The sequence below is a fragment of the Spermophilus citellus genome (genome assembly GCF_964194105.1).
Source record: "Spermophilus citellus genome assembly, chromosome: 7".
Lineage (NCBI taxonomy): Eukaryota > Metazoa > Chordata > Mammalia > Rodentia > Sciuridae > Spermophilus > Spermophilus citellus.
In genome coordinates this window covers 136,151,066-136,168,445 of record NC_138188.1, presented here as the reverse complement: position 1 = coordinate 136,168,445, position 17,380 = coordinate 136,151,066, and the positions used below count along the sequence as shown (strand labels likewise).

General features: G+C 34.1%; 1 protein-coding gene across 1 annotated transcript in view; it reads left to right on the top strand.

Moving 5' to 3' along the window:
* ROBO2 (roundabout guidance receptor 2) overlaps positions 1–17,380 on the top strand; it is a gene marked incomplete at its 3' end in the record, with an annotated part of 571,084 nt that overhangs the window by 390,791 nt on the left and 162,913 nt on the right. The window contains exons 3-4 of the mRNA XM_081301980.1: positions 5,181–5,338; positions 8,333–8,453. Coding sequence (XP_081158106.1) covers positions 5,181–5,338; positions 8,333–8,453 — 279 coding nt within the window. The remainder of the gene's footprint in view (positions 1–5,180; positions 5,339–8,332; positions 8,454–17,380) is intronic.

Here is a 17,380-nt window from a genome sequence, read left to right as displayed (position 1 = left end):
TTGGAAGGGAAAACATAATTTTGACTGGCTTCAATATGAAAGGGAGCTAACAAGAAAGTCCAAAGTTAACACAGTTTTTAGAATTAAACTGTCCATTTGTATTACCCAGATTATTTTAGCTCATGCTGTCGTTGTATATAAGCTCCCTTTCATCCTGAAATGGAGCTCCTAGCATGGCAGCCAAAAATGACCACATGGTTCAAGAAAAGACAGGGTGCTTTCCTCAAAAGTAGAATGGAAGGTCTGAGCTTTATGCTAGTTGGGATTACACCTGATCATTCTCTGTACTGAGCGTTGTTAGTGGTGGTGGTAGAACTGAGAAAATAATGTGTACATGTTCCTTTTAGCTTATTATAATATATACTATTATGTATTATAATTTGTGCTACCAGTTTTGGCGATTGCACATAAATCTGTGGTTTCCTTATGAGATGGCTTTCTGACTTTCTTGAACGGTGTGACTTTTATTTTAGAGCATGAAGGTAGTCAAGACAAGCACTCTATCCTTTAAGTCCAACCAACTGAAACTGTAATTCATGAATGACAGTATAAAATTAAATAAAAACATTATGGTCTAGATTAAATAATAGGAAAGGGGCTGGGGATGTGGCTCAAGCGGTAGCACGCTTGCCTGGCATGTGTGCGGCCCAGGTTCAATCCTCAGCACCACATACAAACAAAGATGTTGTGTCCGCCGAGAACTAAAAAATAAATATTAAAAAATTCTCTCTCTCTCTCTCTCTCTCTCTCTCTCTCTCTCTCACTCTTTCTAAAAAAAAATTAAATAAATAAATAATAGAAAAGTACTGCAATATAATTCTTAAAGAGGAGTTTATCAATTTTGTCCAACCAATGAAAAAAGACTTCACTAACTCTTCTGCTGCCCTTCAAAGTGGAGCCTTTTGGAAGGTTCCTCTCGTTTGGTATAAGTGTTTAAAGACAAAATTTTTAGATGAGTGAGTCACAGACTAACACTGAAGGATCCATATATGTTTGAGAAAAGAATAAGCAAAATTAGGAGCACAAACAGGAAGCAGGGAAATCTTTTAGGCAGAAAGATCATCATCTCCCAGTGATAATTAATTGTTTCTCTGTATACTTCCTGCATGAACATCATAGATAGGTCTGTAATGACTGGGATATAGAAGCAGGGACCCAATTTTAACCAACCTATCAAATCATATTAAGGACAGAATTTTAGCCTAAGGGGCACTAAGGCGTATGAGAAAAGAATTGATATGATTACATTTTCATTTTAGTAAACCCATAATAGCTTCAATGAAGAATTTAAAAGGGAATTAGAGAAAAAAATGGGTATTCAAGGGAGATATAAGAACATTCTAAACTAGTACAGTGGGGACACGATTAAGTAGAAGCAGATGATGTTACAAATCAGTTTAGTCTGATTGTTGTCAGAGTCCAGTGCTAAACACTGGGTTCAACCTAAAATATTTACGTATAACAAGTGTTCAAATGACCTACTCATATCTATGATGGTGTGTTTGGCACATAGCATGTGCCATCAAATTTTAGTTTTAATTGCAGGACAGTTGTTTTAAACATAGAGAACAAAGTGTCTTTAGGTGTGCCTGCTAATTGATCCCCGAATTAATTTAAACACAAAATTCTAAGAGCTGGGTGTACAGTTTAATGGTAGTAGAGGAAGACCCTTGGTTCTATCCTCAGCATCAATAAAAAAAAAATTTCTTCTTAAAAACCAGCACATAATTTCATGTGTTATCTATATGTAATACTGAAATCCCTATGTATCCTGAGTGTCATGATTTTACTGAAATTTTGCATTAACAAAGTGAATCAGGCACCAGATAAATGTATACCTGGGCCTCAAGTTCAGTTCTCCAGAGAAATCTGGATGTGGCTGGGCCAGGAGTTCCCATAACTCTTATGCACACAAACAAATTCTGCTTGCATGGAGGCTAGTGTTTGTGTTCTCATTGTGGCCTTTGGTTCTTAACTGCTCCTAGTCAGGCTCATCATTATAATACCTTTTCAGATTACCTTTCTAATGACCAATTTAGTTTGTTTAAAATAGTTTTCTTTATCCTGTGGTGTATAAATACTTTTATCAATAACATTTTTACCCTTTGTATTTCTAATAACTTCACTGGGAAGCTGATTTATTAATCTATTTTAATAAACTAAGGAGGAAATGTCTGAGTAATGATTTGCCTTAACTGAGGTTAAAAAATAAAAGCCAGGGAAGTCTTGATTCAAGACAGAGGAAGCCTTTGTGAGTGAAAGAATGTGGGTTGTGAGGATAAAAGAGTCAGAGGTGTAAGATTGAAAATCACAGTAGACATAAAGCATTATTTAGGGTATTATTTTTATTTTTTTATTATTATTTTAGGGTATCATTATTTTGTAGCATATTAGTTTTCTATTGACTTCTCTAAATTTCCACAACACTTGGTGTCAACTTGAGGTTTCAGGGGATGCCAGACTGAGGATCTCAGTTTCTTGCTGGCTGTTGGCTAGAGGCTGCCCTGGGATCCTTTCCAAATGTATCTCTCCATTGGGCTACATGACACTGTATAAGATCAGAGGAGGCATCGGAGAGAAAATAGAGAGATAAAGAGACAGAGCTAGAAAGAGGAAAGTCACAATCATTTATAATTGAATCACAGTAGTGATATCCTGTCACTTCAGTTTTCTCTTGAAAAATGGCATTTGATCCAGAAAGAAGAAATAAAATATACCTGACAACTTAGGGAAAATGAAATGGTATCACTAGGCACAAATGAATTAGCTGAGTTATATACAAACAGCAAAGAGCATATTACAAGTTGAAGAGGGTACAGTACCAATTATATCATTATCTCACCCTACTCTCTGAGTGAATAGTCTGAAAGCCTAAAATTACAGTCAATGTTAGATTTCTTGGCTTCATGTGCAAATTGGAGTCATTTTCCTTTTTTCTTTTCTTTTCTTTTTTTTGGCGAATGCATAAACACATGTTATATTGTTGAAGAGTAGCAGTCCTTCTAGTATGTTATGATATTTTTCTTCATTTTGTTACCCATGTTAAAGGGTTTACTTTATTTTATTTTTTAATTTGGATTGTTGGAAAAAAGTTCAACACTACACTTTTGAATTATTTGCAATGGTCATAGGATCATTTAATCTAAGACTTTTTGGCATGTCCTTTGTAGGGAGACCCGTGCAGGAGAAGACTCTTCAACTGGCCAGATGTGTCGTTTTCAAACAGATTGAGGGTGTGCCAAAACACCATTTGTTGCCAGTACCGGATATTGTAGGGGGGCCTATCACTCTGTTACCATATTTTTGCACTTCTTAACATTGAATAAATAGGCAGCTGTTCTGTATTTAGAATATAAATTAGTCACCAGCTTGCTCTCCCTGGAGGATATACCTGCAAGAGGGAACCACATTGTTAACCCCTTCTTACCACTTGCACGAATGTCACACTTAATTGCACACTTCCCTGTACCCATTCAGAAGCAAATACTTATGCATACCAATCACACCTTTCTTGCCCATTAGTCAAAATATGCAGTTCACAGTGCTAAAATGGAACATATTTCCTTAGCAGCGAAAGCAGTAAATTAATCAGTTGATAAGCTGAGGCTGAACAATTTGTGCTGAATTCTTTCTTAGTGCTCCTTCAATAGGAAATAAAGTTCTCTAATCTCCTAGAGGGGCATGACTTCATTAAGCTGGAAAACCATTTTAAAGGATACATTGGATGAGAGAGAACAGAAAAGCCCTGAAAGTCACTTGGTTGTCTCTCTGGAGCTATTTTCAGGATGGAGATTTTTATTTATTTGGAGATGGCAATTAATTTACAGACTTGGCACAACAAAGAAACTGAGTGCTGAAGAGGGTCTCATTACAGGACAGGGATGGTGGCTGGTTTGACCTAATCCCCATTTGCAGCAGTTAATTTACATAACAGGCTATAACAAGTTTCCTGATGCTGACTTCAGACACTACACACACACACACACACACACACACACACACATCTACATACACACACACACACACACACACACACACACACACATATATATATACATATAAATGTGTATATGTATGTGTTTATTTTTTTGTATAAATAATATACAATAAACTCAGTATGTGCTTGTATACATAAATACATCATATAAACCTGTTTTACCCTTACATAATTTAAAACTGAATTAGCCCTGAAATATCAAAGACCAGGAAAAGTGAAGGCAGCTAGGAGAGGTGGAGATGGTTGGAATATATAGTACATGTGTCCAAAAGTAGTCCCAGCCTGTATTTATCAAATAAACATAGGTTTCTACAATCTGATAGGGCCAAGTCACTGCTGCAGGCTTTTCATCTTGCCAGCAGCAGAAGAGCACAGGCTGATAGATAGGTGACATTTGGACAGCCAGGCGTGCCAGATTTTTGGAGGTTATAACGGAGGTCCAACCTGCTGTTCTTCTTAATGAAAGGAGGGAAATTCAGACTGGCAAAACTGCTACAAGGGATATCTCTGCCCTGAATATCACGCTGCCCAGATGTCACTCGGCAGGTGGAGATGCAGAGAGAATGAAAATGGAGCCTTGTGTACGTGGGTGCTAGAGCGTTGCAAGGGTGAACAATGGGTCTGCCTTCCAAAGTGTAAGAACAGTGTGCACCTTGTCCATATTCATGTCATGAGAAAGTACTTTCTCAAAGAGTCTCACTCCACTTCCCCTCAGAGAACGACACACATGCTCACAAAGCACTTGCACAGGGATTGCTTCACATTTTGGAACATCTTTAACATTTACTTTAATATAGCTATTATATAGGTGTGTATTTTTTGTTTATAAAATTAGATTCATGCCACATTAGGTTTATATAATTTGCTTTTTAAATTAAATCTTAAGACTTTATCATAAATATTTCTCATATAATTGTCCTTAGGGTCAGTCATCTCAATTTTTAGCTTGGATTTTAAAGCAAAGATGCATGACCATATAGTAAGCCATTCCCAACTTGAGCATTTAGGTAGACTCTAGAGTATTTTAAGATGGGCATGACTGTATCCTCAGTAAGTATTCAGAATTTTTTTTCTTTTTTCTTTTTTTAACTAGAACAAGTAAGACTTGAAGTTACGTTTTGTGAGTGAAAGCTGAAGTTACTATCATTGACTTTTTTTTTTTACTGTAATTGTTTCTCTGCAGTGTTGCGAGATGACTTCCGGCAAAACCCCACAGATGTTGTAGTGGCAGCTGGAGAGCCTGCAATCCTGGAGTGCCAACCTCCCCGGGGACACCCAGAACCCACCATCTACTGGAAAAAAGACAAAGTTCGAATTGATGACAAGGAAGACAGAATAAGTGTGAGTTAAATTAGAATGACAGCTTAGACAGATGGAAATTCACATCTAAAAATAGATGTATTTTTAAATTTATTTTTAATAAAATTGTACTCAAATGCTGACTAACATTAATGCCACATCAAAAAGTCTTAAAAGAATTAAATTTAGGGATGAGACTACAAAAAGACACAAATTATAGAAATCAAGTATACATGATGTATTAATAATCGTATCAGTCTGAATATGTAAATTTATATTTGCAGTGTGATATTGATGTCTTAGCTTTTCAATGTCTTCTGTTCATCATTTACGTTTTAACATGAGTGTTAGAGTAAGCAATAGCCATAAACCATATTAAGAATAATATCTCATTTTGTGCTATGTATAAAATTTTAAGAGGAAATCATCTGAGGTGATGAATATCTCATTTAATCCAGTTTTTCAAATTCAATATTTGTTTCAGCAAAATTTTTAAAATGAGTTAATTTTAAGGCAAATTTAAAATAAATAAGTTAAATAAAAATTAAAATGACTGATTTTTGCAGTTTACTTCATATAAATTGATTACCAGGTTCAACAGTTGATTAAGATTCAATGCTTTTATGTAAAGCTACAGAACAAAGGGAATTAATATATACAAATTTAATAATTCATATTTTTAGAGGATCCACTCAATATTTGTATGAAAAAATTTATAAGTGACAGCCATTCTAAGGAAACAGAATATAATTCCACTTATGTTATTTAGTAATATTTAGTAGTAATAATACAGTGAAGGCATTTTATTTAAAATAATTTTTCATTTGCCTGAAGAAATGTGACATTTCAATCAAGAGTTTATATAATCTGCAAGGCACAGTGGCATATATCTATAATCCCAGTGACTCAGGAATCTGAGGCAGTAGGATCATAAGTTTAAGGCCAACCTTAGTAGCTTAGTGAGACTCTGTCTTAAAAAGTAAAACAGAACAAACCATAAAGAAGTCTGGTTGTGTAGTTTGATGGTAGAGTACCCATGGGTTCAGTCCCCCACAACACAAAGTAAATAAGTAAATGAACTGATATAAATATATTAATAAATGATTGGGCATGGTGGTGCATGCCTGTAATCCTAGCAGCTCAGTAGGCTGAGAAAGAAGGATCTCAAGTTCAAAGCCAGCCTTAGAAACTCAGGGAGGCCCTAAAAAATTTAGTGAAACTGTCTCAAAACAAAAATAAATAGATAGATAGATAGATAGATAGATAGATAGATAGATAGATAGATAGATAAAAGCCTTGGGCATGTGGCTCAGTGGCTAAGTGCTCCTGGGTTCAATCCCTAGTATAAAAAAATCAAAATGTATTTATTATCTTTAAATATACTTTTATTCTTGTACGTACACATTGAAATTACATTGCAGCACAGAAGTGATAGGCCATGTAAGAGACAGAAATATAAAGTGGAATATTTCTGATTTTGCTGTTTACATCTTGAGTACCTATGTTGCCAAAGAGACTTTGGTTCTCAATGGTCTGGATTTGGGTACCAAACTTTTGAAAATGTGCTTTTTCTCTGTAAAAAATCTCCCTGAAATTTTTGACTTATAAAATCCATTTTTAGACCATGATTCCATGTAAAAGTTGATATTCCTGATCAAAGACAGCATGATTTATCTCTTCCAGATTTTCATATCCTTCCCTGGTATGTTTAAAGGTGAACTGGCAGTTGAATAATCTAGGATGACCTTGCTTAGGTCTGGAAATTATCTGACTTTCAGCTAGAACCTCACTTCTTATGGTCTCTCATATTTTAGCAGGTTTCCTTAGTCTGGTTTCATGGTCTTAGGTTTCCAATTGTAGCAAGAGAAGGCAAATCCCAATGTGCAAGCAACTTTTTTTTTTCCTGATAAAGCATTTGCTTTATTACCATTGGTGAAATAGTCATATTGACAAGCCCTGTTTCAAGGGAAGAGAAAGGCTTTATAGGCTCCCATTATGACATACTGAATACAACTGAGGACAGAGTGATGGCTTTTCTTCTCATGTAAAAAAAAAAAAAAGTTGAAAATATTTATGACATGACAAATTTTGGAGCTTAAACTATTTCTGATGAACAAACCTAAATGAGTGTTGTTTATCAATGAAAAATTTAAAATTAATGGAAGAAATCAGAATGTTTGAATGTTTTATTTCCTTTAAGAACACTCAATCATGTAAAGTTAAGATTGTTGAACTTTATTCTTACAAAGAAAGGGAAAATGAGAAAAAATAATGTGACAATATACTTACTAAAATTCTAACTTTGAGTTAATGTTCTCTTTAGTAGACATTTTATTATTATTGCATTTTGGGGGTCAACACATGCTTCTCTTTTAAGAAGTATTTAGCAACCACTTATTAGATGTCAATAATTTGTACTAATCCATACACATTATTTTATAAGTTTTAATTATTTTTGCTTAACACACCCTTCTTGTCAAAAATTATTTCCAAAGATAATTAACACTGATAGTTGAATTGTAAGGTTCACAAAGAAACAGATTTTGACTGTTTAGCTTACTGTTATATTCCAAATGCCTAGAACACTCCCCAGCCCTTGTAGTACTCAATGAATACTTGATGCATCGTTTTAAATCAGCTAGGTTTTATTATATTATCCAAAACAGATATCTAATGTTTTTTTTTGATGACAAGAGCAATTCATTCAGCTGAACTCAGTGTGAAGAAAGACCCCTGCAGATTTAGTGGGGATAGTCACAAGATGCAAAATATGACCAGGAAAAACAGAGAAAGACTGCTCCAAAGGTGCATTCTCTAGGAAGGAAATATAGAAAGTTATACTAAAGTTGAATTAAGAAGCCCAATGGGCAGATGCCAAAATAGTGGGAGAGTTTTGTGTAAGAGTTTTGTCTTAGATGCAGTTTTTTCTTTTGAAAGCAAATGTGCTTAAGTATTCCAAATTATTAATGTCCTTTTTTTTCCTTTCCTGTTTCCTTTCCTTTTTTAAAAGAAAATTTTTTTGTTTGACATTAACAGATTCGTGGTGGAAAATTGATGATCTCCAATACCAGAAAAAGTGATGCAGGAATGTACACCTGTGTTGGTACCAATATGGTGGGAGAAAGAGACAGTGATCCAGCAGAGCTGACTGTCTTTGGTAAAACTCTTTTAAATTCCAAATTGCTATTTATACTCTACATTGCCTTGGTTTTAAAATATTTTTGTTAACTCTAAATCCCAAGCCATATATGAACAATTACTCATCATTTGTGATAACAACCAATTAAAATTTTCTTTCTAGTGAAAATTTTGATGTCTAAATTTTTTTGAAATATTAATTTGTCTACTTTATTCATATAGCTTTATGATTTTGTCCTTCACCAAAATGTAAAATTTGTTGTTTCTCAAAATCTATTTGAGATATGACATCCCTCTACATTTTATTACTCATCTACTTTGTTGCATTTATTAGTGAATACATGTAGCTGTATGTATATGTGTGTATATATATACACACACACACACACACACTTATATATATTATATATTTTCATATACATCAGATATATCAGGTATTTATACATACATGATTATGTGCTTTTATGCACATACATGCATATGGATATATGTATGTCTATGAATGTCCCTTAATAAAATTTTTCACTGCTTGCAGCTACCATGTGATTTTTATAAGGCATAAGAGATTATGATTTTTAAATTACTTTGTTGTGCCAGTAAAAGAGCCTCCTGATTTTATGCACAACATATAATAAGATGTCTAGGACATGAACAAGTATAGCATCAAAGTCCTACAGGGGTTTCTAGAGAAACTTCTTTTGCAGTATGAGTATGTAAGGAGCATCCTGTGGTGGAATGGGATACCATGATGGAAAGAGACCTACTGCAGTTTCTATTACAGTTCAAGAGTTAAGGTTGTGCTTTATGAATATGTACCAGAGTGCAGGCCTCTCTTTTCAATCACTCTGAGTACTGAGTAATCTCTGATAATATTCCCTGTGGATAGTAAGCAGCTTGGAGGCCCAAATGACAAAGCCAGGGGAAATCCCTCATAATTCATTAAAGGAATTGAATAGTAAAAATAAAATTGCTCCAAGTATGCATTGCATGTAAATTTCTGTCACGCAGAGCTCAGACAAGTATCAGTTTGCCCCTAAATTTTATGCAGTCGTCTATAAGAGTTTCAAATGTGCTTCGCTCTATAATGAATAAAATACAGTTTTGCCTGATAAGATATGAAATTAGTGGTCACTGAACATTAGCACTGAAAACCCACAAGGATAGCTCTTCCATTTACAGAAACACTCACTGCTATTTTTCTGTAACTACCACAAGCTTTGGAATAGAAAAGCATTGCATTATAGCAGCATTGACTGCCTTTAGAAGGAAATTAAGAGGGTTTAATGTCATTACCCAAGCAATTAGACTTACCAATAATGTGCCTATATTATGAAATATTTACCCTACCTTCCCTAAAGACATGATGAGAACTGCAAGGGATCCCTAAACATGTCAAGAGTTATGGGGCAACTTCTAAATTATTTTGAAAATAGCTATCAACCCAAAAGATTGAATTTGTCCAGAGGCAGTTCCTCTGGAGGAATTGATTCAGGAACCTGAGAAACATTTATGTGATGGTGTAAACTAGTCACAACTGACCTGAGGGCTTATAAGTACACTATTAAGTTGAGGCAAAAGCTAAAATTCCATTATTGATAAGAAAACAACATCCAAACTCAGAAGAAAAATCACAATACAGAAGAGACAGTCCAAACCAAGGATGAGGATTGTTCGAGAGGCCCTTTCTGAAACTGACTCCCTCCTTCCAGAGAACATGATATAAATGGTTTGCTGCTCATGGTGAGGCCTTCTTTATTTCATTCTGGGGCTCTTACTTCCAGGACATGATTTCTAATAAACCTCATTATATATCATCAATGTTAAATGTATCACTTCTGAACTAATGTCTATACACCTGATTACATTCCACACTCCCCCTGCTCAACATTATTTTCAGGTAGTTACGATTCAACTTGAAAGTATTTGGTTACCATAACCCCTCTGTAGCGAGAGAGAGGCTTTTTACTGTCTTGTGAAATTCAATTTTTAAGAAATGTTATACAGATTTTTAGTTGGGCAAGAAATATAATTCACTTACAAACAGCAAGGAGAACAAATAAAGGGTGTTTTCTTATACAGTGGTCACTATTTGAGACATATTGCCAAAAAAAAAAAAACCTTCTTCAATCTTTAAGCATTTTGGGTTTTTAGTAAATAAGCTTAGATGTGTTATAGTTAAAAAAATTAGGGACTGGGGTTGTGGATCAGTGGTAGAGTGCTCGCCTTGCAGGCATGAGGCACTGGGTTCGATCCTCAGCACCACATAAATGTAAAAATAAAAATATTGAATAAAATTTTTTTAAATTATTTTTTTCAAGTGCCCTTTTGACTAAGTCATGATCAGTATATCCTAGTTTTCAAAAGTTTACCATATTTCATGAAGTATTCATTATACTTGTTATTTGCAATATTTTCTTATCATAAAAATTGAGTTAAATGGATACTACTAATTCTAAAACTTAGAATTTTATGCAGAGTCTAAAATAACACTAAAAATCTGAAGCATAGTCTAGATACCAACACAAGGAATACTCCCCAGGAATTTTACCTCAAGATCCTAAGGCAGAGAAATGAAAGTCTAGTATGTCATTAAATTCTAAGCTTGGATAGATTTCAGATATCTGCTATCCAAAATTTAACTGTTATTCAAAAACTAACCAAAAATAACATGATTTTTTTCCAAATAATTTTTTGAATGTTTATCAAAGTAAAATATGAAAATAGAATGTATGCATAAAATTTCTATCATAAATTATAAATATTGCAAACCATAATGAAATACAGAAACATTATATCACATAGGTTCTCCAATACACACACACACACACACAGACACACACTCTCACTCTTCAACTTTGAATATTTCTGCAAGTAAACTTTATGATTTCTCTGGAATTTATTTCTGTATGTATGAAGATATGTTTATTCTATTATTTATTAATTTATCAATCATATATATTTACTTTCTATTTCACAAAATAATAATTTGGCCCACTTACATATTCTTCCCTTTCTTGCTTTCTTGTTTCTAGTTTGTTTCCCCTCCTCTTTTTAGAAATATCAGTTATATTAATATTTGGAATTTAGTTATAATAACCTTGTAAGTATCATGAATCGCAAGCTGTATATTATACTCTTATGATAACATTTATCTTCTTTTACTATATTTGTACTTTTGAATTAATGATCAACAACTTTTTCCATAATTATGTTAGTCTACCCTGTCATAAATTCTTGACATCACTATGGAAAAATATTCTAAATTTAATTTTTCACACTATAGTGATTAAATGTCCTTCTCTCTATAGTCTTCCTGGAGGTTTCAAACCTCCACTGGTCTGGACAGTATTTAGGTCTGTTCCAAACATTTCATTCTGATTTTGTCTTCCTTTTATTTGATGCTGTATCCACCATCTTCTGTCCCCTGTTTCTTTATTGGTTAGTCCTTCTAAGACAGAAAATATTTTTCTCTTACTTTCTGCTTAAAGAGCCTGGAGCACATTCCAAGCCAAAGTGCTGTTATTCTATCTAGAATTTAAGTTACAGAATTGTGGTGTAAAGAAATTTTTTATGAGAATATTGAAATTGTCACTTTAACGTAATTTACCTTCCTGTGTTTTTCTTGAGAAGTCCAATGAGGTTATGATCACTATAGTTTTGTATGTAATCACTCATCTTTTTTCTTTTTGTTTCTCTATGCAATAGAATGTGCCATTTCCTTATCTCAGTGTTCAGCAATATTTCCATCCTACGCCTTGGTTTGGACCTTTTTTTCACCCTAGTTTATACTCTTCATGAGCAATCTCAATCACATATAAAATCTCTTAACCAAAACAAAATGAAAATTTTTCTCTTTTATATTCACTGCTGTGTCAAACATGTATTTATTATTTAAATGTCAAACCTACTGTCTTTTCTCTATTTTTCCTATTGATAGCATCCTGTTCTTGTTTCACGTATGTTATAACCTCTCTTGTTTCACACAATTTTAATAACAATGTTTTGAAGTAAATATTTGTCATGTTTTCCTGCCTTTTAAAAAAGTATTTAAGACTTTCTTCAAATAACATATACTCTATATACTCTATTGGGGTTCACTGATATTCAATTGCTGTTCTCTAAAAAGACTGTTCCGCATAAAAATACTAATGTACAGCTGATGGTTTTCACTGTAGGATGCTCAGGTTGGGAAGTAGTCCTTTCATTGGGAATGAAAACAGAGATTGGGGCTGGTGATGATTTTCTGTAATTGTATAAGAGATAACTTTTGATGGATTGAGAGGAGCTTTAAAATACAGACAAAACTATAAGGAAAGAGCTCAAAAGAAACCATAAGTAATACCTACATTTTGTTTATATTCTGTGGCTTTCATGTAAGAATTCAGAGCATAAGGTGTTATTAAAATCCAACATGATTGTTAGGAGAAATATAGTTCTTTCTTGAGTATATTTATCAAGTATCTACCAGGTGCTAAACACTGTTGAAGTGTTTAAATACAGTAATGCATAGACAGTGCCCCTGATTTCAGGCCAACTCTCATATCATGTTGTCAGCACTAACATGAAACTTTCCATCTAAAATACGGTGAGAGAGGCTTTTTATTTCGTCCAAGAACTTTTACCTATGTTGGTCTTTGCTTCTAGGGTATTTTCCCTCAGATAAAGGAAACTCTTGGCAAAAAGAAATGAATGTAGTCAGGATTTAACTAATCATATTCAGGTGGTCTGATCATTATCCTCCAATGTTTTTTTGGAAGGGCACGTTAATCACATCTAGTGGCTATAAAACCCACTCTCACCTCACACATGCCCAGTTAAGTAAAGAGATTTCTACTAGGCCAGATGTCTGATTTCCTCATTTAATAGACACTACAGTGTGGCAGGTCTTACTGGGGTAGCTAAAGTCAAGGCAAGGTTTACAAGCAGTTGCTAGTTCTAATGTCCTTTTATTGCATAGTTTTCTTCTTACAAGATTTAAAGAACTCAACCCATGAAATTATTGCCACACACTAATGCTAAAAGTCAAGCAAACTTCATTTTAAAATTGCTAAGATCATCCTAGAAATAGCTGCCATGGCATGGTCTTTGGCAACTATACAATCATTTTCAATGACTGGGTACTGTTACAAAATTTGTCAACTGGGCACTTAATTTCCTTAATTGTAGCATATGAAGGGAACTTAAAGTGATATTCTGCACTTGAGTTTCAAACTTATGGTATTTTATGCTAATTGAATATTTTTCTTTTCGAATAATATTGACATAACTACAATGAGACTTGGCATTTGATTTTATTATAGCTACATATAAAGTTGGATTTTCCAGTATGCTAATTTAGAACTAAATTGACAGGAATACTTGAGAGCTGTGCTTTACAGAGTAACACACTGGCAAACAACACAATTGTCTCAGGAGAGATTAACCTTGTAAGCAAGTTATGCAGGTGATTCAAATCCAGTTAATTTCACAGAAAAAAAATGTTAATTGCATTGGCAAAGACATTGCCTGTGATCACGCCACAGTTATATAATTAGGGATAAGCCCATTCAGAAGAACTCTAACCTAATTGATAAACAGTCAGAAAACAGCCCTGGAGATTTCTCTCCCAATTTTAAATATGTGGTCAGACATAAGGTGATACTGTGGAAAAAAACAGTGACCTGGTTTTTGACATGCCTTAAAATTAAGCAGCCTTGTTGTTCAATAGATCAAGATTTTCAAACATATATTTTAATTATACAGAGGCTCATAGGCACAACCTCTTTGGACATTAATAGGTACTGAGTGGGATTACTTATCAACTAACTAGATTGTTCTGTTTTCATCTTACTTTCTGAAATTTCCAATTTTTCATTTATATGCAGATGACTTTGATACGAAAGAGGCAAACAAAGATACTTCTTTGTAATTTTTACAACCTGTGTCAGAAAGGGGCTTAGTTTTGCTTTGGCTCTAGCCTCTACAAATTCAAGCCTTCTAAAAATATATTTTCCACTTTCTTTGTAATACTCATTTTTTGTCCAAGTTTCATATTTCCTGAAGAACAGCCTAATTAAGGAACTTGGCAAGAAATTCTTTTAAAAGATTTCTTGGATTTGAGATATATATATGTATTACCATATATGTATATATAATATATTAGTCCAACCTACAGTTTTTAACATACTGTTTTCTGTAGGCAGTGATGAAAATTGCAAAGCAGAAAGTGAGTTTATAATTAACATAAGACAATAGGAATACTGAATAATATAATTTAGAGATATTTACAGGAGTGAGTGCTATGGATATTCTAATGCTTTAAAACTTGTGAGCAAACACCAGTGTATCAGTAAATTTTCTTTCCTTTTTTGGAAGGCATAACCAAAGATAGTCTGGTGTAAAACCCACTTTGATGTATCATGTGAATCCAAGTGACTTTTATCTCAGTTATCTTGGCATCCATCTTTTTTCCTATCAACTGAATTACACTTTCTACTATGAGCCAATATCAAGTTTCCCAAAACTCCTGTACCAGATACTCTCCCATGGTTATCCAGTTGCTAAGCAACTGGACTCTGCTTGAGGGCAAAAGGAAAGACAGAAGGATCATCCTGAAGTTCTCCATCCTGCTGCGCTCATCAGAACAGCAGCAGGGGATCCTGCATCTTGCTTCTTCCTGAAATTATAAGTCAGGTGCTTCCCTTATAACACAATGGGACTTAGAACACGTATGATAACCAAAAACCCCTTAAGGGTCCTGTCCCTGTCTCCTGGAGGAAGAGACTCTGTAGCTTTGTGCCACATCTGATGTAAAATTTGCTCCTCAGATTGATTGTGTGTTGTGGAATTGTGCTTGATACATGTTAAATGAAGCACACAAAATCTTTGCCTGAAAAAAACAAGGTATTTTAGTAGAACTGGTCTCATGTGCTGTCTTGCTATTTATTTTATACTCAGCACAATGCCATGATAATAGACAGCTTTACTCTTCCAATGACTTAGTAGATTTTCAATGTATAAATTTGCCATGATTCATTCAAAAAGTTCCTCATGTACCAATACCACTAACATTGCAAAAATTCTATGTATTTCTTGTTTTTGTTGCAGTTACCAATTAGCAAAGTTATTGTTCTGTATTTTTATGAATTGCAAAGTATAAACAGGTAATTTTTTTTGTTTCTTCAAATTTCATATTTTTTCTTACTGATTATTAATATTGCCAAGTCTCTCTTGTTCCTAACTTCAATGAACATAACTTTAGCATCTTAATTTTTAAAATGACATTTAATTTAATTTATGACAAAAACTTTATCAAATCTTCAGATGTGTCTTTTAATTCCTTCTTTAAATTTTTTATATGTAAGAGTTACATCTACAGATACCGTATTTTTTCTTTCCCTTTCAGGGACTTCCTTCATCTTATTAATTCAGAATTATTTTGACTTTAAGCAGCACAAACATTAATGGCTTGAGTATAAGAAGTTTATTTTTCTCATACTTACTATTTTATATACACTTACACAATGATACCCACATTTTACCTAGCAGTATGTTCAAAATTTTTAAATGGACTGTTAAAAATCTTTCTGGACTGTTCTTTTTCACCCTGCATGTCTGATTGATTACTCAGTTTTGAATCTCTTTAGTGTATCCCCTTTTCTATATCCTGGGAATCACTGTCAATTTAAGCTGAAAGAATTTCTTATAACAACACTTTGACCTAATTGCTTCATGTTCTTTGTTTGTTTGTTTTGGTACCAGGGATTGAATTTAGGGACACTTAACCACTGAGCCACATCCTCAGCCCTGTTTTTATTTTATTTAGAGACAGGGTGTCACTGAGTTGCTTAGCACCTTGTTTTTGCGGAGACTGCTGTTGAATTCTCAATCCTCCTGCCTCAGACTCCCAAGCCACTGGGATTACATAGGGGCGCCACGTGCGCCCGGCTTCATGTTCTCTTGTATTTCATCTTTCTCAGATGTACTAACATAAGCATATGAAATCCTAACTGCTCTCCATCATCCTGAGGGTAGAGCTTAACACTCTTTATCATGGCACACAGGCCCTTCATAGTCTTGCTACTTACTATCTGGCAAGCTTCATCTCCTACCACTTTCCCAGGGTAACCAAGCAGCTGGCTGTTTCCCAGCCCCCAAACCTGAAGCCTGGCTTAGACTAATATGTGGTAAATGAATGAGTGGTTAAGAAAAGACTTATCTAGCTTGTCCATCCTATGCCAGGTATAATACAGTATTTCTGTTAACCCCAGATGGGGCAGCAGGGGTCTTCTCCTAAATTATTTTTCAATCTCAATCAACAGTGGTAGAGGTTTAGTCCTCTTTAGCAGATTTTAGATAAATACGACTAATAGCTCCATTGGATGGCAGCAAAAAAGTTAATCCCAATTCTTAGGCTGATGATACATTTGTACTATTAATATTTGCAACACCCGTAAGTATACATCAATCCTCTTGCCTATTTGCTTCCAGTAGCAGAAATAGTTCAATATCAAATATGCTATCCTTAAAATAGTGGGAACACAGTATCCCAAGTTCAAAAGGATAACACTAAATCATTATATGCAAAATGTACTTTTGTTCTCTGGTCAACAGGACATATTTTGCTATCTAAAATTGTTCAGATAATAATTTTGGCTATCTAAAAATATTTAGGGATATTCAAGTTTTCTCTAGTTTTATGGGTTATTTGTAAATTCAGCTCTAAAAAAAAGTTTTCATGATAAATTCTTGTTTGTCTTGTTTTATGGCTTAGAATTGTGGGTTCTCAGCAGATAGTAGAATATATTCAGGTGTTTGTTTTGAAGAAAATATTGACTCCTACTGTCTAATTCTCATGAGAGATACAATTGTGCTCCTTCTGAATGCCAGTGATAGTTGATTTGTCTTGCAACAAAATATTTCCCTTGCAACTTACATATTTGTTTTATAGATAGGATCTTGATTTAG